This window comes from Meriones unguiculatus, chromosome 8, assembly GCF_030254825.1.
Source record: "Meriones unguiculatus strain TT.TT164.6M chromosome 8, Bangor_MerUng_6.1, whole genome shotgun sequence".
In the NCBI taxonomy this organism is placed as follows: domain Eukaryota; kingdom Metazoa; phylum Chordata; class Mammalia; order Rodentia; family Muridae; genus Meriones; species Meriones unguiculatus.
Window position 1 is genome coordinate 81,572,600 of NC_083356.1, and position 26,274 is coordinate 81,598,873.

Consider the following 26,274-nt stretch of genomic DNA (forward strand, 5'->3'; position numbering starts at 1 on the left):
ACTGGTCATTTTATATTCCTTAAGGTATAGAACTATTGCAATACATGCCTTTTAGGGAATTTCCTAATGACATTAAGATGCCTGAAAATGATAGGTTATTAACCCTGATTTTCACAACTATGTGTATGTTCACCTGTGCTTCTGTAGGATGTATGGCTGCTGATAATGTATTAGCTGCATATAACTTTAGTCAGTGTTAAAATTTGAAGATAGTTCTAAAGAGCCTATATACATTATTATTTAATATATATAAATTTAATGATATGTATATTTAAGTCTCAATATTTTTTCTTTTTTTCCTTTTCTCCTCCAATTATTAAGAGAAACACTATTATTTTGATTATATTCACCACAGAATAACAGAACTTTTACAAGGATCTAATCTAAATTTGTGTTTTTAGCTTGTAGAACCCTGACTAGGTTCCATCCAATTGAGTTGTTGTCCAATGGGGTCCCATGGAAATCCTCGACCTATGCAGGCTGTTTCCAAGGCAACAGATTGCTTTCCAAAGACTAACAGCAAGGCCCCATTGCTGAAGATAACACCCACACATCTCGTTAAACATGAAGCATTTGATCTGGTGTCTACATAGAACATTTATGCCTATCTTCTAAAGTCTTGGGTATGGGAAAGTCCACTGCAGGCAACCAAAAGAAAACATAAACACCAACCAAGTCATGTAACCTTTGATCTACATTCTGTCCTGCCTGCCCAATATGCTAGGGCAATGTTGGCACAAAGCTTGTGGTAGTAACCAGCCAATGTCTGATTTGACTTAAGGAGCCTGCAATGAGATCACGCCAAATTCTGTACTTCTTAGGTGACTAAGAAGCAGAGACTAGCCCAGAGACCTAAGTTAAAACAAACTATTACTGATAAAATGAATACATGAGTAAATAAATAAAAATTAAAAAGTAATCTGGGTGTCCGTGTCTTGGGAGGCAGAGGCAGGAAAATCTCTATTTCATTGTCAACTTGTTATTCAGAGCAATTTTCAAGGCAGCCAAGGCTACACAGAGAAATCGAGTCTCAAAATAAATAAATAAATGATAAATAAAATTAAAAATTAATAAAATAAATAAATAAAATTAAATTAAAATAAATAAGATTAAAAGATGACTTCTAATTATCTTCTGCTCTACTCATAGATCACTGCCTAATTTCCATCTTCACCACCTGGGAACAAATAAAGAGACCCACAGCCAGACATTATGAAAAGAGTAAGACATTGGAACACACAGCTCTAAGTGGGAGGTCTTCATCAAATCCCTCCTCTTGAAGCTCAGAGATCATGTAGAGAATAGAGTCGAAATATCGTAAAAGCCAGAGGGGATGGAGAACACCAGGATAGCTAGGCCCTCTAAATCAAGTGAGCAAGGCTCATATGAACTTGTATCGCTGATTCAACAGGGCCTTCACTAGTCTGAAACAAGGTCCACAGTGCATATACATTACAGCTTTCAGTTTAGTATTTTTATTCCACTTCTTAATGTGTGAACAAGTGGGCCTTTGATCCTTGTGACTTCTCTTGGGGCTTTTTTCCTCCTGTTGATTTACAGGGTACAACTTTGATGTGATGGTTTTGTTTTATCTTATTATCTCTTATTTTGTTTAAAACAAAAACTAAAATACAAAAAAAAAAAAAAACAAAAAAAAAAAACTCCATCTACAAACTGAAGTCAAGTTCTTTCATAATTAAGAATTGTTGAATTTTTTATAGACATGAGACATGGAAGATACATGTGAAGATTCATTTTGATTTTATGTACTTATTGAAGAAATATCGGTCATAATTTAATTACTTTACTTATAAAGAGTATATTTTTAAATTATCCAAATTGCTAGGTTTAGCATATATCATTCATAAAGATAACACACAGCATATTTACAGCAAATTCTAAAGTGAGAATGAATAAAACAAGTAAATAAATAAAACTTGTCGACATTGCCTATAATAAAACTTTATTGGACCTTGTTTGCCAGAGTGACATAACTCATCTTACAACCCCTGAGTTCCCAGTGGCAGGGATCCTTTATGGCATGCTGTTCTGTATTTTTCTCTCATTCATTACATTCCTAACCAAAGTCAGTGACAGAATCCAGTCCTATACAGACCCTGCTTTTAGAGGGTTGTTCAATGTACTTTGGCATGAACACTGACCTTCTACCTCATGGGAAGAATTTGTTTCATGATATAAACTGAAGAGCATGAGCCTTAGCTCCTCATTTCTGCTCCCATTTACTTAGTCTTATAGACAAATTAAAAAAAAAAAAAAAAAAGGAAAGCAACAAGAAAAGAAATATCTTAGTGCTTATGTCCATTGGAGGTATATGTTACTTCTCCCTGAAAAAGATCAACTAAACCCAATAAAATAAAACTATAATTTCAAAAGAAGATATTTAATCAGGAAAAAAAATACCCAAAAATTCAGTCTATTCGCTGTGGCTCCTGAAGAGAAATAACTAAATCCTATGCCAGCATTCCACATGCTTACAGCTGTCATCTAAGCATCCAAGAGGCTCTGGGTAAGGAGTTCAGAAGACAATCTTTGGGAGTTGCTTCTCTCCTTCTAACACACAGGTGGGGGGACTGAACTCATATGATCAGACTTGTCCTACAATTTTATGTATTTCCCTACCTCACCCTATTGACTGAAGCAACTACTGGTGTGCACTACCATGTCTCGGAACTTTTTATTGTCAAAATAGAACTACTCAATAAAAATCTACAACTAAATAAAATGTAAAATAAATAACATGTGAAAATACAGGAGGTTCTAGGATTACCTACTGAGCCATGTCACTGGCTTTTGCATACCAAGGTGACCTTGGACTTGTGAGCTTGCACCCTGAGATCTTTTAGTTACCTATTATTGCCTTTTTCTTTCATCTTGATCTCTTCTGTGTCTCCTGCCACCACCATTCATCCTATTCCTCCTCTGTCTCCCTCTTCCTTTTTCTCCTCCTCCTCTGATCTTTCTTCCACTCCTCCTCCTCCTCCTCTTCTGTTGCTATGAATTAAACCGCTGGCAAACCATAGGCAAACACTGTCCTATCCTTAGTTCTGCATAGATATTTCTGAATATATTTCTGCTATCGCTTACTTCTTGAGTATATGTTATATCTGAAGTGATCTCAAAATAGCATTGGTGGTCATGTAAACCAGGTATTGGCATAGGTATTAAAGAGTGAGCTTAACTGAACTTCATTTTACAAAGTAAACTGATGGACATGCAAAATTTTAGAATAAGAAAATTACAGTGACTTCCCAGTTTATTTCTGAACCTTGTGTCTTTGATTTAGATGCTTCATAAATCAAGTCAGATGTTTACTTACTTGCAAACTATATCTTCATTGTCTTCGCTTATTATACAGTGTCCTCCATGGCATCGCATACATTTGTCAACCTCACATTTCGGTCCTTCGTAGCGTGTTGGACAGACACATTCAACACTTCCATCATTCCCAATGGTACATGATTCTGAATTCACACAATAGTGGTGGCACACATCTAGGAAAAAGGAAGAACCAAACATTTAAATGATGCTATGAGATATTTTTTTTCTTTCTTATAAGTGATACTATTTTGCTCAATATGGAAAAGGTTATACATAATAGGGAAAAGAAATTTTAAAATCAGCTTGTATAATATACAAAAGAGACTTCTCTGATAATACCATGATTCCTCTCTCTGTCTCTGTTTCTAAGCTGGCCTCCATTTCATCCTGCTAGGCAGGTAAGTTTTATATTGATGCAATGCAATGTTAGTTGATAAGCTCTCTATTTTTTTTTATTTGAAAACTTAAGATTTCTCAGCTTTCCTTCCAATGAGCAGTGCAAGCCCATGAGCAGAATGCTTGAGATTTCCTTAGAAGCCAATCACTGTTGCCCTTCTTTCCTCTGTCTATAATTAGAGCTATAGAATGTTTGGTGAGCATATAAAGAAAGAAAAACAACAACAAACAAACTCTGAGTGCAAATTTAGCTGATGCTTCATGGGTTGAAAGTGACAGAGAAATCTTGTCTTCCTCAGTTCTCCTATGTGACATTAAACAACCCTACCTGCCAAGTGAAACCTTCCCTTCTAACCAAGGCTTCCAATTCAAAAGATCATTCTTATCAAGCATTACAGACAGGTTTCTTTATAACGAAGGAATAATTCCCTCAAGTGTTCCCTCTTGAACATTCATAGTTCATCAAAGGGATACTTGAACATTAAACTATTAATATACATTCACAAGCATTATGCTTCAGTGACTTGAAAAGCAAATAGCTCTGTACGTGTTCATATATGAATGTAACACAGCTTTCCAAATTTGAAACATTTAAACTCATAGTAAGAAAAAAAAAAAAACAAAACAAAAAAAAAAAAAATCTTCAAATAATTAACTAAATTTATGCCAGGGTTTGTATTTGGAGGCAGCAATTTTCCTTTAGCTATTTAACTGTTATGTAATGTCAAATGATTTTAACTGAGATTAAAAACATAATTTATGGACTGTAACCTGCTAAAGGACAATGATGGTGGGTGAGGAAAATTAAAATACCATTTGTAATTTTCATGTTTGTATGCTTGCCTAGTCCTTTATTAAATTAGGAAGAATGTAAAGTTAGTGACAGGCTTGTTTCATATTAATGAAAGTTTGTTTTAAGTGGACTTACTTTTGCTCTTGTGCTATTCTAAATATCCTCGTTTAGATTCCTTATTTAAGCCCACCAGCATGTGTTTAAGATGAGTGTAAGGAGTGTAGTATTTTCAAAATGTTAGAGGCTTGGAATTCCAAACACTAAATGGATACTGGCATCTTTATACTGTGGAGTAGTTTGTGGTTGCACAGTGCCTACAACACATGATCTGCTTGTGCTTTGTGGTGGGGGTGGGAATCATATCAAATGCCATGATAACCACCTGGAATAATCATCGGTCAGTGAAGAATCTCTGAAGACCTGCATCAAATAGTTTTTAGAAACATATTGAGAGAAAACCCTGTTAGCCTTCACCACAAGCATTTTAGTTTCATTTGCTGGCATTACTTCTGCAGTCCTCTAGGAATCTTTGCAAGGTCATCCTAATAAGTTTCCTAACAGGCTTCTGTGGTATATACTTCATCACAACCACATGTAGGACATGCAGGCTGTGAATCCCTGCCACTGATTCTTTTAGTTTGTCAGTATAGAATAAGGCTCTAATCATTTCCGCGGTATTCAGTGAGAATTTGGAAAATGGAGTATAAAAGGAATAAAGGTACAAAGAGTTTTAGGGGCTAGTCAAAGACCTATAAAAAAAAGTGTATATACCTGACAAAAATTAGTAAATTGCATTCTTGTAATTTCCAGATTTATTGTATATATATATATATATATATATATATATATATATATATATATTATAATTCACTAAAAAAAAAAAGTGTTTTCTTTGCCTAAAAACAAGTGAGCTGAAATTGGTAGGGAGATTCTAGTTCACTTACTAACGAGGGTAAGAACTTGTTTGTTTGTTTGTTTGTTTTTCCATTGAAGACTTTTAATGATCCAGTTTTTATGCCTTAAAAGTAGTGCTCTGTTGGGTATATGCCTAGGAGTGGTACAGCTGGATCTTGAGGAAGCACTATTCCTAATTATCTGAGAAAGCAGAAAGCGCTAAATTGCTTTCCAGAGTGGTTGTACAAGCTTACATTCCCACCAGCAATGGAGAAGGGTTCCCTTTTCTCCACAACCTCTCCAGCATGTGTTGCCTCTTCAGTTTTTAATCTTAGCTATTCTGATGGGTGTAAGGTGAAATCTCAAGGTCGTTTCAATTTGCATTTCCCTGATGGCTAATGAGGTTGAGCATTTCTTTAACTGTTTCTCTGCCATTCGATATTCCTCTATTGGGAATTCTCTGTTTAGCTTTGTTCCCCATTTTTTAATTGGATTACTTGGTTTGCTGCTTTTCAGCTTCTTTAGTTCTTTATATATACTGGATATTAGTCCTCTGTCAGATATAGGGTTGGTAAAAGAGGACATTTGCTCAACCATGTTTGTAGCAGCTTTATTTATAACAGCCAGAAGCTGGAAACAGCCCAGACACCCCTCAGTGGAGGAATGGATGCACAAATTCTAGTATATCTACACAATGGAATATTACTCAGCAATAAAAAACAAGGAAATCATGAAATTTGCAGGTAAATGGTGGGATCTGGAAAAGATCATCCTGAGTGAGCTATCCCAGAAGCAGAAAGATGCACACGGTATATACTCACTCATATAGACATATAATATAGGATAAACCTATTAAAATCTGTACACCTAAAGAAACTAATCAAGAGTGAGGACTCTTGCTATAATGCTCAATTCCTATCCAGAAAGGCAAAAAGGCTGGACATCAGAAGAAGGAGAAAAGAGGGAACAAGTCAGGAGACTGACACAGAGGACCTCTGAAAGGCTCTGCCCTGCAGAGTATCAATGCAGATGCTGAGATTTATGGGCAAACTTTGGGCACAGTGCAGGGAATCTTATGAAAGAAGTAGGAAACAGTAAGATCTGGAGAGGACAGGAACTCCACAAGGAGAGCAACAGAACCAAAAAAATCTAAGCACAGGGGTCTTTCCTGAGATCAGAAGGAAGGAAAAGGATACCTCCCTTATCAGTGGACTTAGGGAGGGGCATGCATGCAGAGGGTGGAGGAAGGGAGGGATTGGGTCGGGAGGAGGAAGGGAAACACAGGGGGAGATACAAAGTGAATAAAGTGTAATTAATAAAGAATAAAAAAAAAAGTAGTGCCCTATCCTTTAATGTTATGTGCCCTTGTCCAAGCTTGGCATATGTACCTCATACCCTGCAGATGATTGGTTTCATAGCATAAAATAGAATCTAAAGAATGTCAGAAAAGTGCTTGTTCATGTTCAATTGTTTGAATGAACAGATATAAGAATAACAGGTTAGTAAAGAACTCCAAGTTGCATTTTACTAAGTTAACCATTTTCTCCTTCTAAAAGAGACACACTCTTGGACTTTTCTTGGAGATATTCAAAACACAGGTCTTGCACACCTAAGTGAGGAGGCATTCCAGAAGCAAGGTTGATCTTCACAGTCTGGCTGATGAGCTCTTCATGGGGCCTGTCTTTTGAAAGTCTTATATGTTCTGTTTTGATTGAGGAGTACAACTCTGAGAAGTGCATTCTCTTCATCTTGGTTACCACTCCTTCCACAGCATGTGGAGAAACTGAGTTGAATTTCATTATCCACACACGTGGCTCACATGCAGCCATAAATGTAGCTCCAGGGCTATAAGGTGTAGCACTTGCTGCCATGTGCCCATGGGCATGTACACACATACATAGATGTAATCAAAATAAATATTAACAAAAGTATGCTCCTTCCAAGATGAACTTCAAAACAGGCAAGGAAGCTAATCAGTCTCTAATTTCTTCAAATCACACATAAGAGGCAATTAAGAGAATTCACTACTTTCCATATACAAAAATTTTACAATTATTTTATTTTTCAAAATACATATAATTTTCTGAGAATTTTATATGTATTTTGACCATATATATCCTCTTCTTCTAATTCTTCGCAGATTACTTCTCCCTTCATTTAAAATCAGTATTTTTACAACTTAAGGACAATTTTCTTATACAAAATGCATTGATATTTTCTTTATGCATTATCATTTGTTTGACCCTATTTTTGCAGAAATCTCATAGCTTTCTATCTTTTTATATGCCATCATTGACAAGTTAGATGTTACTAAACATTAAATAGCAGACAAATCAGAATGAAGGGGTACTAATTCCTCCCAAAGTAGGGCATATCATGCTAACTGCTTGACTGACACCGGCACACAGACAACAAGGATTTCCTTTTATTTTGATTAGACCCATGCGTATATGCACTTTTAGCAGAGTTTCCCTCACGAACTAACCTTTCTTTCTAATTTTAAACAGTATAATAATAGCTATTGTTAGGAAAGCAATTTAAAATAATAATCTAATAAAGACATTTCATGCATTCACATGTTTGTGGATCTATAATACATATAAAACCTCATATAAAGCACACACATGTGACATTATAATAGAACTGAAAGTGCTTAAAGTAACAAAGGAGATGAACTGGAGGAGGTTTTGGAAAGGGGGGCAGAGAAATTTAGTTTGAATATGCTCAAATACAGCATGAGTCAGTGCTGACCTAGGCATGCACAGCATACAGCTATACAGACTATTGCTAAGAAAGTGTTTTACTTCCTACAAAACAGTCTATCAAATAAATTTAATCACTTTACTAACCTGAAAGAGACATTTGACATATACGTATACATAGGAAAAAAAAACACAACGCAATTAACCTTTGCTAAGGAAACAGTTAAAAACATGTCACAAATACTCTGATGACTGCTACCTCAATGAAACACAATTTTGTAACCTAAACAATGATGAAGAATATATATATTTAAAGACTTTTGATATTGTAATTAGGCAAATTATAGATTAAATGCTAAAAAAAAGTACCATTTTCTGTAATAGAATGAAATAACGTTTGAGAAAAATAATTATTGCATGTTTCCATCTTTATTCCTTCTCAAAGTTTCTTTATCAGAAAGCCAAGAGAAGTAAAATGTCTTGAATGTAACGTATGTGTATAATATGTGTCGGTGGTACTTTTTAGCTCTTTACTAATGATCTATTTGCATTGTATTATTGAAATATAAAATTTAAGTAGAAGAAAACACAAAAGAAGCAATATAGATTTAAAGAGGAATATAAAGAAATTCATTAAGATTAATGGGGTCCTAGAGAGCCAGTAATTGCTATTTCTGGGAATACTAAATTATACAACTACATAAATATACACTATTGTTCTATTTCATAGAATTTTGATATAACCTCTAAATCATAAGGCCTAATATGGGCTTTTAAATTCATAATTTGATAAGCATTTGATAGTTGAGGCTTCATATAATGTGCCCTTAACCTTCACTATTATTCCACTGAGCAAGGGTTAACAACTGAATTCTCCAGATCACCTCATGGAGAAAGGTTTCCAATTGCTTCCCAGTATGTATAAAATGTAGAAGAATTCCCAGGTGTGCCAACATCGGTATTCTATAAACTTTAAGTGAATATTTAAGACAGGATGACATGAGAAAAAGAAAAAAATGTCCTAAATTCGAGTGACTTGGAGACTACGTTCAGATCTTTGCTATCCTACCAACATGACATCACCAGGCACTACAATCATCTGCGATCCCAGGCACAGATGCTAATCTCAGGAAAGATTGCGTCGTGAACCATCCCTTACCCCCAATTTCCCACAGTACTCCATTGACATCATCAAAGTTGTTTTGAGTAAAATGATGCCTGCATGGATTCTTATGGTTAAACATTCATGTTTAAATCCTTTCTACATGTTAAACTGAAGTACAGCCTAATTTTTAAAGGGTATAAAAGGATCATAATTGAATTAATGACAGAATGGAAATTTGAAAACACATAGAAATATGTCCTGAAAAGAAATGTTGTATTAGTTATTATATCATGTATTTTCTCTGAAAGAAATATTCATAATTATTTACAACAAATCTATGGTTCTTTGTCCATTCTACACAAGTAAAAAGTAGTATGCTATGTTATGGCTATCTTAAGCCCTAGCAACAATTGAAGTACAAAGGATTTCACACAGCAGACCTAAGCTAAAACCTAGGTTTTTAGACTCCACTAAAACCTAGGTTATGGGCTTAGTGACACATCAAATTCCCATACTAGAGACACAGATCAGGGTCATTCTCAGACTCCCAATTCATCTCAAGTTACACATTGGCTGTCCATCTATTAAGTTTAAACATGAAATAAATGTTTCACCATTTAGGTGGTTGATCTGTTTATTATCGATCATACTCAACTCCAGACCCATTTATCTACATTCAAACACAAAACAACAGCTAAAGAAGAACAAAGCAAGACATTCTAAAATCATTACTATGTGTATAGATGATTTGGGATGGAAACATTTGGAAAGTTCTCTGGTAATATATTGAGATAAATAAGCACATTAACTAAAGTAAGATGGCCTTTCCTTCTCTAGAAATACATATATTAGGCAAGACATCAGGATGTTTAGAAAGAAGATAAAATAACTTGAATGAGGTTCCTTATACTTCTGGAAGTAGTCTCTTTAAAGAATTAAAGTATTAACTAGAAAAAACAGAATTAGAAATATTGGGATTTTCTCACTTTTATATTCTTCCAACGTCTTGTAGAGCTTAACAATTAAACATATTACAGAGTGCTAAATATATCTTTCTGTGTCAAAATATGGGTTTAATAAATAAATGGCAAACATTCATTCATTTTAATTGTGTTACACTAGTTAAGCACTAACTAGAGAAAACGAATGCTTATCTGACTAGTCTGAGGCATCCTTCTCTTCAGGGATTATATCAAAATCAGCATTTTGTTAATTATTACAAAAATATTATGCACATAGAATACTTCCGTATACAAAATAAAACCAATTGAAGAAAAAAAGATCAACCAGGCACAATGGTGCACGCCTTTAATCCCAGCACTCAAAGAGGCAGAAATCTGTCAATTCTGTGAATTCTTTGAATTCTGTGAAATCTGTGATTTTAAGCCCAGCCTTGTCTACAAAGCAAGTTCCAGGAAAGCCAAGGCTGTTACACAGAGAAACTTTGTCTCAAAAATACCTAGAAAATGAGTCTAAGCATATGTTTTGATATCCTTCTGGGTAGATACTTTGAGAGGCCCTCTGTGGTAGGCTCCTGTCCTCTTCCCTGTTTTCTCCCTATTGCAATGTCCATCCCATTTGTCTTTCTGAATGAAGATTGATCATCTTACCCAAGGTCCTCCTTCTTGATTAGCTTCTTTAGGCATACAGATTTTAGTATGCTTATCCTATATTATAGGTCTAATATCCACTTATGAGTGAGTGAGTATATACCCTGTGTGTCTTTCTGCTTCAGAGATACCTCACTGAGGATGATCTTTTCTAGATCCCACCATTTGCCTACAAATTTCATGATTTCTTTGTTTTTAATTGCTGAGTAGTATTCTACTGTGTAAATGTACCACAATTTCTGTATCCATTCTTCAACTGAGGGATTTCTGGGTTGTTTTCAGCTTCTGGCTATTACAAATAAAGCTGCTATGAACATGGTCTACCCAGCAGAGTATCAAAACATATGCTGAGACTCAAAGCCAAACTTTGGACAGAGTGCAGGGCATCTTATGAAAGAAGGGGGAGAGAGGAAGACCTGGAGGGGACAGGAGCACCACAAGGAGAGCAACAGAACAAAAAAATCTGGGCACAGGGGTCTCTTCTGAGACTGATACTCCAAACAAGGACCATGGATGGAGTTAACCTAGAACCCCTGCACAGATGTAGCCCATGGAAGGTCAGTGTCCAAGTGACATAGTAATGGGAACAGGGACACTTTCTGACATGAACTCATGGGCTGGCTCTTTCTTCACCTCTACTTGAGGGTGGAGCAGCCTTACCAGTCCACAAAAAAAAAACAATGAAGCCAGTCCTGATGAGACCTGATAGACTAGGGTCAGATGGAAGGGGAGGAGAACCTCCTTTATCATTAGACTGGGAGAGGGGCATAGAAGAAGGAGAGGGAGGAAGAGTGGGATTGAGAGGGGATGGAGGATGGGAGCTACAGCTGGGATACAAAGTGAATAAACTAAATAATAGAAATAAAATAAAAATTAAAAAACCTGGAAAATTCCATCTTTGCCTGTCATCCTATCTCACACTTGATTTGGTTGCCCTTTCTCCCTCTCTTTCTCCGTTTTCTGTTTCCTCCACTTCACTCTCCCTTCATCCCTTCTTTTTCCCTTATTTATCTTATTATTTCATAGATTTTTTTTATTCATTTCTTTCTTTTATCACAATCCCTGCATGCTTCAGTCTATGGATTCCAAATATAATGCTCATATATTTTTATGAGCATTTATCCTTACTCAAAGCTTTTTATTAGTTCATGCTGCAAATTGATAATATGCTTAGACAGATGATATATTATGGATTATAGAGAGATAAATTGAAAGATTATATGTATGCATATGACAAATAGACAAACACACAAATTAATTATAAATAATACATAGATAACAGGTGGTATATTGATGATAGAAAAGTAGTTGATAGGTGATGATAGGTAGATAGATACAAGAAAATATAGTAAATAAAAAGGTATAATAAAGGATAGGATAGATAGGTAGATGCATAGATAGATAGATAGATAGATAGATAGATAGATGATAGATAGGTAGATGATGAATTGAGGATAGGTGATGGACTAAATAAACAGGCAGACAGATCAATGATAGAGTAAAAATGCATGAATGAATAGAGAGATAGAGTAATACCGTGAATGATAGATATGTGGATGACATTTAGATGTTAGATAATATTCACCTGATAGATCATAGATAATATAATTACATATTTCTATTCACACTCCATTTTGTAATACTTAATTTTCAGAGAGGTTTCACCCAGCAACTGATAAAAAACAGATGCAGATGCCCACAGTCAAACATTAGGCAGAGCTTGGGGAATCCTGCAGAGAAGGGGTAGAAATACTGTAGGAGCTAGAAGGGTCAAACCTACTACAAGAAAACCCATAGAAGCAACTGACCTGTACCCATAGAATCTCACAGAGCCTGAACCACAAACAAGGAAGCCTGTATGGGACTGACCTAGGGTCTCTGTGCATATGATACAGTTGTGTCTCTTGATCTTCTTGTGGGACTCCCAACAGGGGTCAGGAGCTATCTCTGACTCTGTTGCCTGCCATAGGGACCCTTTCCCCTACTGAGTTGCCTTGTCTAGCCTTATTAGGAGAGGAGGTGTCTAGACTTACTGTAACTTGATATGCTATGTTGGGTGATGAGACCTATGGGGGGGGTCTACACTTTTCTAAAGAGAAAGGAGGAGCAATGGATGGGTTGGAGGAGGACATGTTGGGGACAGGACCGGGTCAAGAGGAGGGAGGGGAAACTGTGGTTGAAATGTTAAAGCAAAACAAATAAATAAGTAAATCCAATATTCTTTCATGATGAAAGTACTGAAGAGATTAGGGATACAAGCGACATATGTAAACATAATAAAGGCAATTTACATCAAGCCTATAGCCAACATCAAAATAAATGGAGATAAACTAAAAGAAATTCCAATAAAACCAGGAACAAGATTCAGCTGTCCACTCTCTCCATGTCTATTCTACATAGTACTTGAAGTTTTAGCTAGCTATAGGGAAAAAAAAATAGCTGAAAGGGATAAGAATTGGAAAGGAAGAGGTCAACTTATGGTTATTTTCAGATGATATGATAGTATACATCAATAAACCTAAAAATTCTTCTAGATATCTCCTAATCTGAAAGTACTTTCATTAAAGTGGCTAGATCCATAGATAGCTTAAAGTAAAATCAATAAACCTTCTATGCAAAAATGACAAATGGACTAAGAAAGAAATCAGGGAAATAATGCACATTATAATACACTCAAATAATATAAAATATCTTGGGGTGACTATAACTAAGCAAGTAAAAGATGTATTATAAAAACCTTATGCTTTGAAGACAGAAATTAAAGAAGATATCAGAAGAAAATAAGATCTCCAATAGTCATGATTTATTAAGGTTAAAATAGTGAAAATGGACTTCTTACCAAAAGCAATCTACAGTCTCAACACAATTACCATCAAAAGTCCAACACCGTCCTTTACAGATCAAAGGAAAATTCTCAACTTCATATGGAAAAACAAAAAACTCAGGACAGCTTTAAAAGAAAAGTGGACATTCCCACCAGCAGTGGAGGAGGGTTCCCCTTTCTCCACAACCTTTTCAGCATGTGTTGTCTCTTGAGTTTTTTATTTTAGCCAAAAAATCTGAGCACAGGGGTCTTTCCTGAGACTGCTATTCCAACCCAGGACTATGCATGGAGATAACCTAAGACCCTGCACAGATGTAGCCCATGGCAGTTCAGTATCCAAGTGGGTTCCATTGTAATAGGAACAGGGACTGTCTCTGACATGAACTGATTGGCCTACTCTTTAATTACCTCCCCCTGAGGGGGGAAGCAGCATTACCAGGCCACAGAAGAAGACAATGCAGCCACTCCTGATGAGACCTAATTGATTAGGATCAGAAGGAAGGAAAAGAAGTCCTTCCCTATCAGTGGACTTGGGGAGGGACATGCCTGGAGAAGAGGGAGGAAGGGAGGGATTGGGACAGGAGGAGGGAGGGCACCACGGGGTGGATACAAAGTGAGTAAAGTGTAATTAATAAAGAAAAAAAATTAAAATAAAAAAATTTTAAAAAAAGTGGACAATAAAAGAACTTCTGGAGGTATCACTATCCCTGATTTCAAGTTGTACTACAGAGCTATGGTAATAAAAATTGCATAGTATTGGCATAAAAACCAACACGTTGATAAGTATAATTAGGGACACCTGATATTTGATAATGAAGTCAGTCACCTTATGTACTAGAAAATAAAGGCAGTGCCTTCATCAAATGGTGCTGGTAAAACTGATGTCTGCATGTAGAAGAATTCATAATGTTTAAGTTTTCTCAAAAATTCACATTCAGCCACCTGATCTCTGCAGCAGTGCAGTGATTTTCAACCTTCCTAATTCTGTGACCTTTTAATATAGTTCTGGTTGCAGGGACACCAAACATAAAATTATTTTCCTTGCTATTTCCTGACTGTAATTTTTACTTTTGCTATACACTGCATTGTTGATATCTGATAGGCAGGGTATCTGTTATGTGACCCCTGTCTAATGGTTGTTTGACCACCAGTGGGGTCTCGTGACGCACTGATAGAGAACCGCAGCACTAGCAACATTTTCTTCATAGGATCTCATACCTTGAATGGATTTGATCCTATGAGATGGTCCATGGTGGGGGTATCTTCCACTAGTTTTTTTTTTCTTTTTAAATGAGCACCAATACCATGAAAACATCATTTTGCATTTCTGATGTTCATTTATTATTAATTTTGTTCTTTTAATTGTTATTTGTTGGATACTTTCATGAATTTAAATTACATTTATAGTTATGTGATATAATTTTGTATTCATGAGAGCTAATCTGAATGCACATTTTTATTTTACTAATTACACTTTATTCACTTTGTATCCCCCCATAAGCCCCTCCATCCTCCCCTCCCAATACGGCCCTCCCTCCCCCTTCTTCATGTATGCCCCTCCCCAAGTCCACTGATAGGGGAGGTCTTCCTCTCCTTCCTTCTGATCTTAGTCTATCAGATCTCATCAGGAGTGGCTGCATTGTCATCTTCTGTGGCCTGGTAAGGCTGCTCCCCCCTCAGGAGAAGGTGATCAAAGAGTAGGCCAATCAGTTCATGTCAGAGGCAGTCCCTCTTCCCATTACTATGGAACACACTTAGACACTGAACTGTCATGGGCTACATCTGTGCAGGGGTTCTAGGTTATCTACATGCCTGGTACTTGGTTGGAGTATGAGTCTCTGGGAAGACCTCTGTGTTCAAATTTTCTGGTTCTGTTGCTCTCCTTGTGGGGTTCCTGTCCTCTCCAGCTCTTACTATTTCCCATTTCTTACATAAGATTCCATGCACTCTGCCTAACAGTTGGCCATAAGTCTCAGCATTTGCTTTGATAGTCTGCAGGACAAGACAAGGCTGCCCACTCTCTCCATATCTCTTCAACATAGTTCTGGAAGTCCTTTCTAGAGCAATAAGACAGTTGAAGAAGATCAAGGGGATGCAAATTGGAAAGGAAGAAGTCAAATTATCACTATTTGCAGATGATATGATAGTATATGTGAGTGACCCCAAAAATTCTGCCAGGGAACTCCTACAGCTGATAAACACCTTCAGCACAGTGGCCGGATACAAAATTAACTTAAAAAAATCAGTAGCCCTCCTGTATACAAAAGACAAAAGAGCTGAGAAAGAAATTAGGGAAATAGCACCCTTCACAATAGCCACAAAGGACATAAAGTACCTTGGTGTAACCCTAACCAAGTCAAAGACTTGTATGAAAAAAATTTCAAGTCTCTGAAGAAAGAATTAGAAGAAGATATCAGAGATGGAAAGAGCTCCCATGCTCATGGCTTGGCAGGATTAACATAGTAAAAATGGCCATCTTACCAAAAGCAATCTACAGATTCAATGCAATTCCCATCAAATTACCAACACAATTCTTTACAGACCTGGAAATTATGGGCTTAAAATTGTGGAAATTCATTTGAGTATAGCATACCAACTTTAATCTTTCTTTTCATTTTCATAAAAATTTATAATTATCACTAATATAAAACTTAGGCAGTGTACTAGCTTCCAATAGATTGCTAGATTTTTTTATAAGATTCTCATATTTTACAGTGATTACACCTCTAAGAGTTAAACTTGGAGATTATGATATTAATTATAAGAAGGTTATATCATTTTACTCTTGTTCTGTTTAGATTAAAGGTTTCTGGTGCCTAGCAATATTTCTAATCATATCTGTAGACATTTCAAATCAATTATTATGTGCTATCTCCACATTGATTTTAAATTAAATTTTGATTTTTTATTAATTGTTATTATTTATTACAATTTATTCACTTTGTATCCTGGCTGTGGCCCCCTCCCTCCTCTCAACCTCACCTATATCCATCTTCTCTCCCTATACCCTTCCCCTAGTCCACTGATTGAAGAGAACCTCCTTCCCTTCTATCTGACCCTAGCCTATCAATAGACTCAGTCTCCACATGGATTTCCTAGTAAGGGGAGCAGGGGTTTTCTCTGGCTTTTTCTAGCATGAACTCACTGCAGGCTCTCTGATCACCTCCCCCACGGGGGTGCAGCCATGTCAGGCCAGAAGAAGATAATATTTGATTTTTTTAAGAATAACATGAATCCTGCGATTGTGTTTAAACAACTTGCTGTCAGAAAAGACTTAAATAAATTTTTTTTGTTTAATCTATGCATGTGTCTCTCTGGATTTATGTCCTGTGATGTTTTCAAATGCCTAATCATTTTAGCAGATAATTCTTTGGGAATCTACATAGTTTACTTAATTCCAAGCATAGACATTTTTGGAATCACTTCATCTTTTAATTAACAGTAAAGATTTTGAAGTGTGGGTGTCTCTGAAGAAGGAATGGCCTTTTTTTTTTTAAAAATCAATACACATCACTTAGAAAACTGTACTTTTTTCTGTGGCAGATTTTATTCACTCTAGGTCCATGTGAGGTTAGGTCTACATTTCATTGGTACATGGGGCTTTGCAAGCATATTCTTCTTTATGTTGGAAGTGGGCATTAATATGTTAATATGACAGAAGACTATAAGAGCGAGCCTTTTCCCATGAGTGTAGTTGAAGCATGTGGAGAGCTGGTGAGGTTAGTGTCTCAAACATCAGGTGATGCTAGCAGGGAAAACAACCTCTGCTATCAGAAGCCTGAATTTCCCAGAGGCACAGCCATTGATGAACTGCTATTAATCTGGTCAATAATCTCCTGCCTACACTCCTGAAAGCAACTCCAATTACACCAGTGGGTCACATGCAAACAGATAGTAAAGTAGGAGTTGGACATATTGAGAAGGTTCCAGCAGAAAGGGGGAAGGGAGTAATAAAGTGAAAAGGATTACAGTTCCTTACCTATGAAACTGTCAAAGATTTAAAAACAAATGGTCTGTATTCAGATTCTCAGATTAGTTAATCATATTACTGGAATCACAACTATGAAATATATGAAATAAAGAAAAAGCTTTGCTTAAAGGGCTAGGGAGATAACTTGGTGGGTAAAACTCTGCGTGTGATACCTTGAACCCATGTGAAAGGAGGCATTTCATACTTGCAAACTCAGCACAGAGAAGTCAAGCAGGTCTCTAGGAAACAATGGTCATCCAGAGTTGCCAACCCTGTGAGTTTCAGGCCAGTGGAAGACACTGTCTCTAAAGCAACACCATTACATGAATGGTGATGGAGGAACAAAGTGCAAATGGCTCCTGAGGCTTGCATCTAGCTTTGATACATGCAAACTCCTACCCACACACGAACCCATACATACATATACATACACACACATGCCCATATAGGCACGATAGTTAAATGACAATTGTGCTCTCATATTTGATAATTCTGTAAAAATATTAGTAAACTTCTAAATATGATATAAATTTAATTCTGATTGTTTGCTGATTTTTAATGTATGATTTGAAAGTGTAATATTTATTTCCCTTTAACATAAAACAGATATTTCATTTGGTTTTCCATTTATCAAAAATTAATGTAGGGAGTGTCTTTTAAAAGTCTTAATATGAACGTATTTCCAATATCTAGACAATAGTGATAACACATGCTTTTGTTTGTCTGAGATAGGCTCTCATTTGGCACAGACTGGGCAAGAACTGGCTATATACCTTACCATGACCTTAAATTGTTGTTCCTCCTGCTTCTGCTCCCTGAGCATTGGTATTACAGACATGTCTTTCATATGCTAGGCACACACTCTGCCAAATGGCCTAGATATTCAGCCAGATATGTTTTTTGTTTGTTTGTTTGTTTGTTGTTTGTTTGTTTTTGTTTTTTTTTACGTTTTGAATGGATTAATAAACTTGTACCAAAAAAATTTTTTTCCATAATGTCTTACTCTTGGATCTGAATCGTCTTCAATGTTATTTTTGTAACCCTGAGAATCTTTCAAATGATCTAACATAAAAGCCCAAGACTACAGCTCCACCTTTATTCATCTGAACCTTTGTTCTCTGAACCTTTATTCATCCACTCTTTATTATGTTTCTATTATATTATTATTTGTTTACAACCATTATATGTTTACAACCATTGATTCAAATCTAACTCAATGTTAACAATATTTTACTTTTAAAATAAAGACATTAGCACCTAGTATCTGTGGAATATGGATTGTAATGAGCTAGTATGAAAATTTCCCAGAACCTTGCTCTGCTTTGAAGTGGAATCTTACCAGAGAACAAAAAATAATTAACTGGGCTCAGTAGGCTGGACACAGGACTATTAGCTTTAGTGGCATTCTGTACGCAGTCACAGATACTCCCGGCCCCAGCTCTATGCATAATCACAGATGTTGAAGGCACTGGCTGTGTGCACGCTCATGGATGACCAGGAACCATCTCTTGGGATAGGGACCCAAAGAACAATAGGTTTGAACAGCTGGAAGAGGAATCACTGTGTAAGGATGACCAGGTTTCAAAGTTTGAAGAAAGGGGACACCCAGGAGCATGCTGTGCAATGAACAGTGAGCCAAGAGCTTGGACGGATGAAGGTTCTATTTTCTCCTCATCAAGAGAAAAAGACTTTAGAGACGACAGGTAGACTATGTTCCATAACCTGTGCCACCGCAACTGTGACTGTTTTGAAGAATCTCAAGAAGTGACCATTTTGGAATCCATTCGTAATTTCAGGGCATTCCACTTCCTGTGTCAATATCATTACAGTTATGTCCTCAGTTCCTGTCCATCTTTGTAATAAGAGGAACAACGGAAATATTCTTTTTCTCCCCTTCATTTTAAGTCTCTATATAGATATGTTATCAGCTTAATAACTCAAATTCAAATTTTCTTTCTTCTTCTTCTTTTCTTTTTTTTTTATTAAATGAAGTAGAAACTTGGGAGACCAGGTCACAATATGCCACTGTATGGACAGGATATCAAATGGCAGAAGCCTGAATTGGGAGTCATACAAATTTCAGATTTTACAATCTCTAAAAGGAATATAGGGAAATTTCTTTAATCTAATTTTGGAGAAGTTGGAAAATATATTGATATTATTCCTCCCATAGGTAGTGCAGACACTGATTAAAATTTCATGTGTTTTAAAGCTTTGGCATGTGTGGTGTGGTTACTGCACGGTCAGTTCCCTGCAATCCTCCCCAGGATGTCAGCAGGTTTCTTCATCATATGCTATTCCTCATGTCCTCTTACATCTGACTATCTTCTCTTCAGGTCACCCACAGACGCCACTTCCATGAGGACATCACTCCTTTACAATGAATCCTGTGCTCTTTCTGTGTACAAAGGTAGCTCATTCCTGTGTTTCATTAAATTATTCTTCTGCAGCTTATTTCCTTTTCTGAACACCACAAAAGATTTTAAATTGAGAGCAAGAAATAATCGATATAAGAGTTCCCACAATGCCTAACTGTGAATTTATCAGCTGACTATAGCACATGCTTCTCTGAAGACAAGTGCTAAAATAATCTGATAATTTAATCATCAACATGATAATCTCATGTCCACAACTCATACATTTAAAAAATTACTTTAAAACTATAACTCTAATACTTATAATATTATATCTTTGCATTAATCTTAGGTCTCTCAACTCTAAATAAACTTCTTTTGTTTGTATAACTTTGCCTTCAACAGCTGAGCCATTATTTCAGCTTCAGAGACACAAATCATGTCTTTGCTGACAACTTGTAGAAAGGCGCCATGCAGATGTTCTTCCAACGGCAGAATAAACGGACTTAATGGATGCTTTGCTGTAGTGCAACTATCTTTTTGTTTTTTAATTAATTAATTTAGGGGCTGAAGAGGTGGCTCAGAGGTTAAGAGCATTGGCCCTTCTTCCATAGGCCCTTAGTTCAAATCCCAGCAACCACATGGTGGCTCATAATTAAGCATCTATAATAAGATCTTTCTTATTATACTTTCTTCTAGTGTTCAAGTACACACACAGTCAGGATACTTTATAAACAATAAATAATAAATAAATAAGTCTTTTTAAAATATTTACAAAAATTAATTCATTTCTTCACTTTACATATGTATCATAACCCCTTCCTCCTCTCCTCCTGATCCAACCCTCCCTCCTTCATTCATTTCTCTTCCCCCTTCCCTATTCCTCAGAAAAGAGGAACTCCTCCTACCAACCCACCCCAGCTCATCAAGTCTCAAGACTAATTTCATCCTCTTCCCCTGTGGCCTGGTGACTCAGCTCTGCCAGTGGGAAGTGATCATAAAGCAGGCAAGACAGTCTGTGTGAGAAAATGTTCCTGCTCTCCATACTAGGTGACTTGCGTGAAGCCTGAGCTGCCCACCAGCTACATCTGTGTAGGGGGCCTATATCCTTGGCTGGTGCTTCAATCTCCAGAAGCCTCATTGGGCCCTGGCTAGTTGGCACTGTTAGTCTTCTTGTAGAGCTCTTGTCAGCTCCAGGCCCTTCTGTCCTTCCCCCAACATTTTCACAAGACTCCATAAGCTTCATTCAATGTTTGGCTGTGAGTCTCAGCATCTGCTTTGACCTGCTGCCAGGTGAAGCCTCTAAAATCTTTAATTAAAGATGAGCTCAGAGACTCAGAACCAAATTTTGGGCAGACTGCATGGAATCCTATGAAAGAAGGATGGAGATAGTAAGACCTGGAGAGGACAGGAGCTCCACAAGGAGAGCAACAGAACCAAAATATCTGGGCACAGGGGTCTTTTCTGAGATTGATACTCCAAGTAAGGACCATTCATGCATATAACCTAGAACCCCTGCTCAGATGTAGCCCATGGCAACTCAGTAGCCAAGTGGGTTCACTAGTAAAGGAAACAGGGACTGTCTCTGACATGAACTCCTTGGCGGGGTCTTTGACCAACCCATGAAGGGGAGCAGCCTTACCAGGCCACAGAGGAGGATAATGCAACCAGTCTTGATGAGACCTGATAAGCTAGGTTCAGATGGAAGGGGAGGAGGACCTCCCCTATCAGTAGACTTGGAGAGGGGCATTAGAGAAGAAGAGGGAGGGAGGGTGTGACTGTGAGGGGGTGGAGGAGGAGGCCTCAGCTGGGATACAAAGTGAATAAACTGTCATTAATATAAAAAATAAAAATTTAATTTAAAAAAGATAAACTCAGATATTGATTTCACAATTAACGCCTCTTTTTCAATGTACAAAAATAAGCTTATTTGCTTTGATTGAAAACAGGAATCTTGACTTTAAAACCATATGAAAATTCAGCTATATTTTTCCTTAAGCAAATAACTTAAAGAATTTAAAATTTTAGCTTTGCTGCTTTTTCCCTCCTTTTTCTCCCTAGATACTGTTAAAATGAATTTGCATTCAGGCCTCTAGCTTTTACCTTGCAACTGAAGTTGAGAGATGTTTTAACTCGGCACAACTGAGAAGTGATGTTTTACCTCCCATTGATGGCCTGTAATTAGGTGTCATAAGGAGCCATTCTGTCGTTCCTTCGTTTACTTGGGGGATCAGTGTATACACCAAACACTCTTCTGACAGAACACTCAGCCCACTGAACTTTGCGAACTCACACTGATGGTTTCTGGATTTATTACACTTGATCAGATGTTGGGTTTGTCATTTTAATGGCAGAGCCAGGGAACAGCATCAGTGCTCTCCGGGATGTTTGCTGACATCTTGATCAACAACTCCTTGTGTCCAATTCTGACTACTTCAGGACCTGGGGCAACTTATTTAACCTCTGTCTAAGGATTAATTGGTTAATTTAAATAAGTGTTTTGCAGTAAAAGGCGGAAAGCGCCATGACTGCTAAGAGTGAGGATAACAGGGTCTGGTAAGGCAGTGGGCTGCCACACACTGTGATTCTATTAAGTTGTCAATTAAGATGCAAACTAACTGAATTTGCTCATTGCAAGAACATAAATTTCTATAATGATGGCTATATTGCATTTTAAGGCAGTTGAAAGAGAATCAAGAATACTGATTATTCCATTAAAAAATACAGAAAAATAACTGATAGAGTAGAATACATCAATTGGTAGAGGCTAATGAACCAAGAAAGTTTTAAAAAAATTGAATCCAAATCAACTGTGTTGGGTGTGTCTGTAGTCTGATCGGTCTGAAGATAGGAAGGAGGATTAAAGACAACTTCAAGGTCATTCTTGATTTCAGGGTCAGTTTGAAATATACAAGACCTTTAAAACAAAGCAAAACAACTACACACACACACACACACACACACACACTAGCCACGGATTATCCATATATAGATCAGATACTTTTTTCATACAATATATTGGTTGTCTTTTAATTATTTTTGTGCTACCTTCATTCAAAGACATTATCTGTGAAGTTTTTATTGATTGGTTTATTCATCAGCAATTGTTTCTAGGTATAGTTTCAAAGAAGCCTCAAATCTGAGGAATATGCAATAAATAACATAGAATTAGGCATCTTTATGGGAGATAATAACGGCAGTGGCCTTACTAGAATAAAAGAGGGGTTATAAACTCAACACCTTTTGAGACAACAGCTGGAACTGCCCTTCATTTCCTAGCGTCATTATATCTGTGAGAATTGTTGAGCACAAAAGAAAAAAGGAATTAATGCAGTAGTACTAATTAATTAATTAATTAGTAGAATGCAGTTATGTAGACATCCTCTGTTGCACTGATGGGAGAGAGTTGAGAAAACGAGGATATGGGACAATCGTACATTAGTGTAACAGGATGATAATTTATGGAATGCTGTCTGGGACACACAGAATTGAGTAAAAAGGTACAGCAGACACAGGGTAGTGACTTGTGTCTATTGTCAAGAGGAGCTTGTCCTTAGATGAGAAGAAATAAACATCTAAAAAGGAAATGGAGACGGAAGCTTAAGCATTCCTTGCTGCAGCAGGTATTTTTCCACTGTAATGATGCGGAAGGACAATTAATACTTCATTGTCAAGTAAACTAATGCAAGTAGCTTGGCTGTGTACTGTTCCCTGTGCTTCACCGATCAGAGATGTGGGATATGCTTTGATGAACATTAAGTTAATTTAAGGGTTGAGTCCTGAAAGCTGATTGCCTGGTGCAGATCTTGGCTGTAATAATTTATACCTGGATCCCATCAAAATGACTTCTTATGCTGCACTGTTGCTAGCTTCTTGAAATGATGATAAAAAAGAAAAAAACAACAACAGTACATTGTAGAACAAAGAGATAAACAAGAAAACAATTACCTGAGTACATGGCTGTATAAAGATTTCAAATGAATGTGCTTAAAAGAGATAAACATTTTAGTTTACATAAAACATACGGATGTGACTGTCATTTGATAATATACACCAGTGGCAAAAAGAGGAAGCATGATTCAGTCAGTAATAAAACAGATAAACAGGTCCTGCCATCTTGGATGACTGAGTGAGAGTAGAGTCAAGGAGCAGTGCTCACATTCTGGGTGTGCTTTAAAGGCAAAGATAGGCTATGGAGCACTCTGGGGACTTAACAAAGACTTCAGTATTTTGGACTGAGTAATGAATGTTCCTTGTTAAAGATAAAGGCATGATAGTGTGAGGATTCACAGCGAAAAAAAAGTCAGATTAATTGAGAGGTAAGATTAGCTGTCACAGAAAATTGAGATGATCTGAAACTTAAAGTACAGGTTCAGCTGGAGACACAGACTTAGAGGTACCACTGAGGTGCTTCAAAACCCTGCAGATCACTAAAGTCATCTAGACAGTGGTCTCCAAATTTATTTGACCATAAAAAAAAAAAAAACTAAAAGTATGTAAATAAATAACATATACTCATGGACTCAGGAAAATGATTCCGTGGAAAACAATATTTTGAAAAGTAATTGAGTTGACTATAAAATGTGAGACGTTGTATGGGAATCATTAATATTGGCAGTGAGAAGAAATAGAGATGAGGATAGTGCTTTTAGTCACATCAATGTTTAAAGCTGGAATTAAACATTTATCCTTGTGAAGATTCACAAAAGACACAGCAAAGAAGCAACAAATACAATATAAATGGGTAGTGAAGAAAATACTGTCTATAAACATGAGTAAAGAAAATATCTTTTAAAACAAGAATTGATAAATTGATGAAAGCTAATGTAAAACAGAAATTGAGACTTGACCACTGGAAATAGCAAAAATCAACCAACTGGAGACTCATAAGAGCTGCTTCTACAATACTACAAAGGCAGAAATGTGACCGAAGTCAATATAAGAAATAAAGACAAAGAAATATGACAACAAAAATAATTTTAAACAATGCTGTTACCAGATAAAAGAGAAGGTGAGAACAGGGGAATAAAGTTGGCAGTAACAGAAACTGGTATAGGATGTTTTATTTCTGACGTTTTCAGAAAAACCTTTCTAGAAACAAATAAACAAAAACAAAAAAACAAAACAAAACAAAACAAAAAAAAAAACATCTAGGAAGCTGGAGAAAGAAATTCTGGTTCTGTCTAGGCAGTCGAGGATGAGACTAGAAGAACCACCTCTGGGATTTTCTAGTTGCCCTCTTTTGTGTTACTTAGAAGAGGTGAGGTATGGGAAAAGATAATGATCCCCACAGGTTGCCAGAAGTAGAAATAAGAGAGTTAAAGATGCATATGGGAACAATTATAATTGGCCTCTGAATTTTAGCTGTGAAAGAAAACAAATTAAAATCTTTTAGAAAAGGATTGAAAAACGTTAAAATTATTGGCGTTTAAGTGACAGGATGATGAACCTGAAAAAAGAAGTGTGGCGAAATGAAGAGAGGAAAGAAAACACAAGTGAAACATAGTATTCGTTAATGCTTACATCAAAGCTTGCTGCTTGAATGTTGTGGATGACGCTCTTACTTACAGTACTGGCATCTGTCTCCAGTGTAGTCCGACTGGCAGTGGCAATAGGCTTGATTCCCAGCAGTCACAACACAGCTCCCACCATTGTGACAAGAATCTTCGCAGACTGTCTTGCCACAGTTGGGCCCAGTAAAGCCCAGGGCACAGATACAGGTCGGTCTTCCTATTGGAAGAAAAGAAATAAAAGTACGCTGTCAACCTTAAATGGATCTGTCAACAGATAAAAATTAGGACACCAAGTTTCTGGCAAAGCAATGTTGACAATTTGTTCTGTGACTTTATCATACCAAAAGTTCTTCAGTCTCTGTTGAGTTGTATAGCCACGAAAGTAGAAACTGAACATATTTGACATTCGGTCGTATCAGATAATGGATGTTTTATGAGTAATTGCACTTGTACATTGTTCTTTTGTTCTCATACATGTCTACTTTTCAATGATTTTTCTCAACTCATATTTAATATCAGAGAGCATATTTTGTTATAAAATTCAGACAATCATAATTTGCCAGTGTTCACTTATTACCTATCCCACTGCTGGCTGTATGCAAAGCATCATGGACACATGCTTTAGGGAGACATTTTAATGGTTTAAAAGAGGCATGTCATGTATAATGATTGTATACATTAATGGAGTTTTAAAATCAAATAAACATACTGATGTTTAGTGCATATGCACCTACTGGGACTTAATTTGTCTAATCTTGATATTTGCGCATGTTA

The 26,274-nt window shown here is 36.6% G+C and overlaps 1 protein-coding gene across 1 annotated transcript in view; it reads right to left on the reverse strand.

Annotated features, from left to right (window-relative positions):
* The window catches only part of Lrp1b (LDL receptor related protein 1B), a 2,037,254-nt gene that overhangs the window by 36,229 nt on the left and 1,974,751 nt on the right, over nucleotides 1-26,274 (reverse strand). The window contains exons 84-85 of the mRNA XM_060390094.1: nucleotides 25,556-25,717; nucleotides 3,338-3,512 (exon numbers count right to left, since the gene is read on the reverse strand). Coding sequence (XP_060246077.1) covers nucleotides 3,338-3,512; nucleotides 25,556-25,717 — 337 coding nt within the window. The remainder of the gene's footprint in view (nucleotides 1-3,337; nucleotides 3,513-25,555; nucleotides 25,718-26,274) is intronic.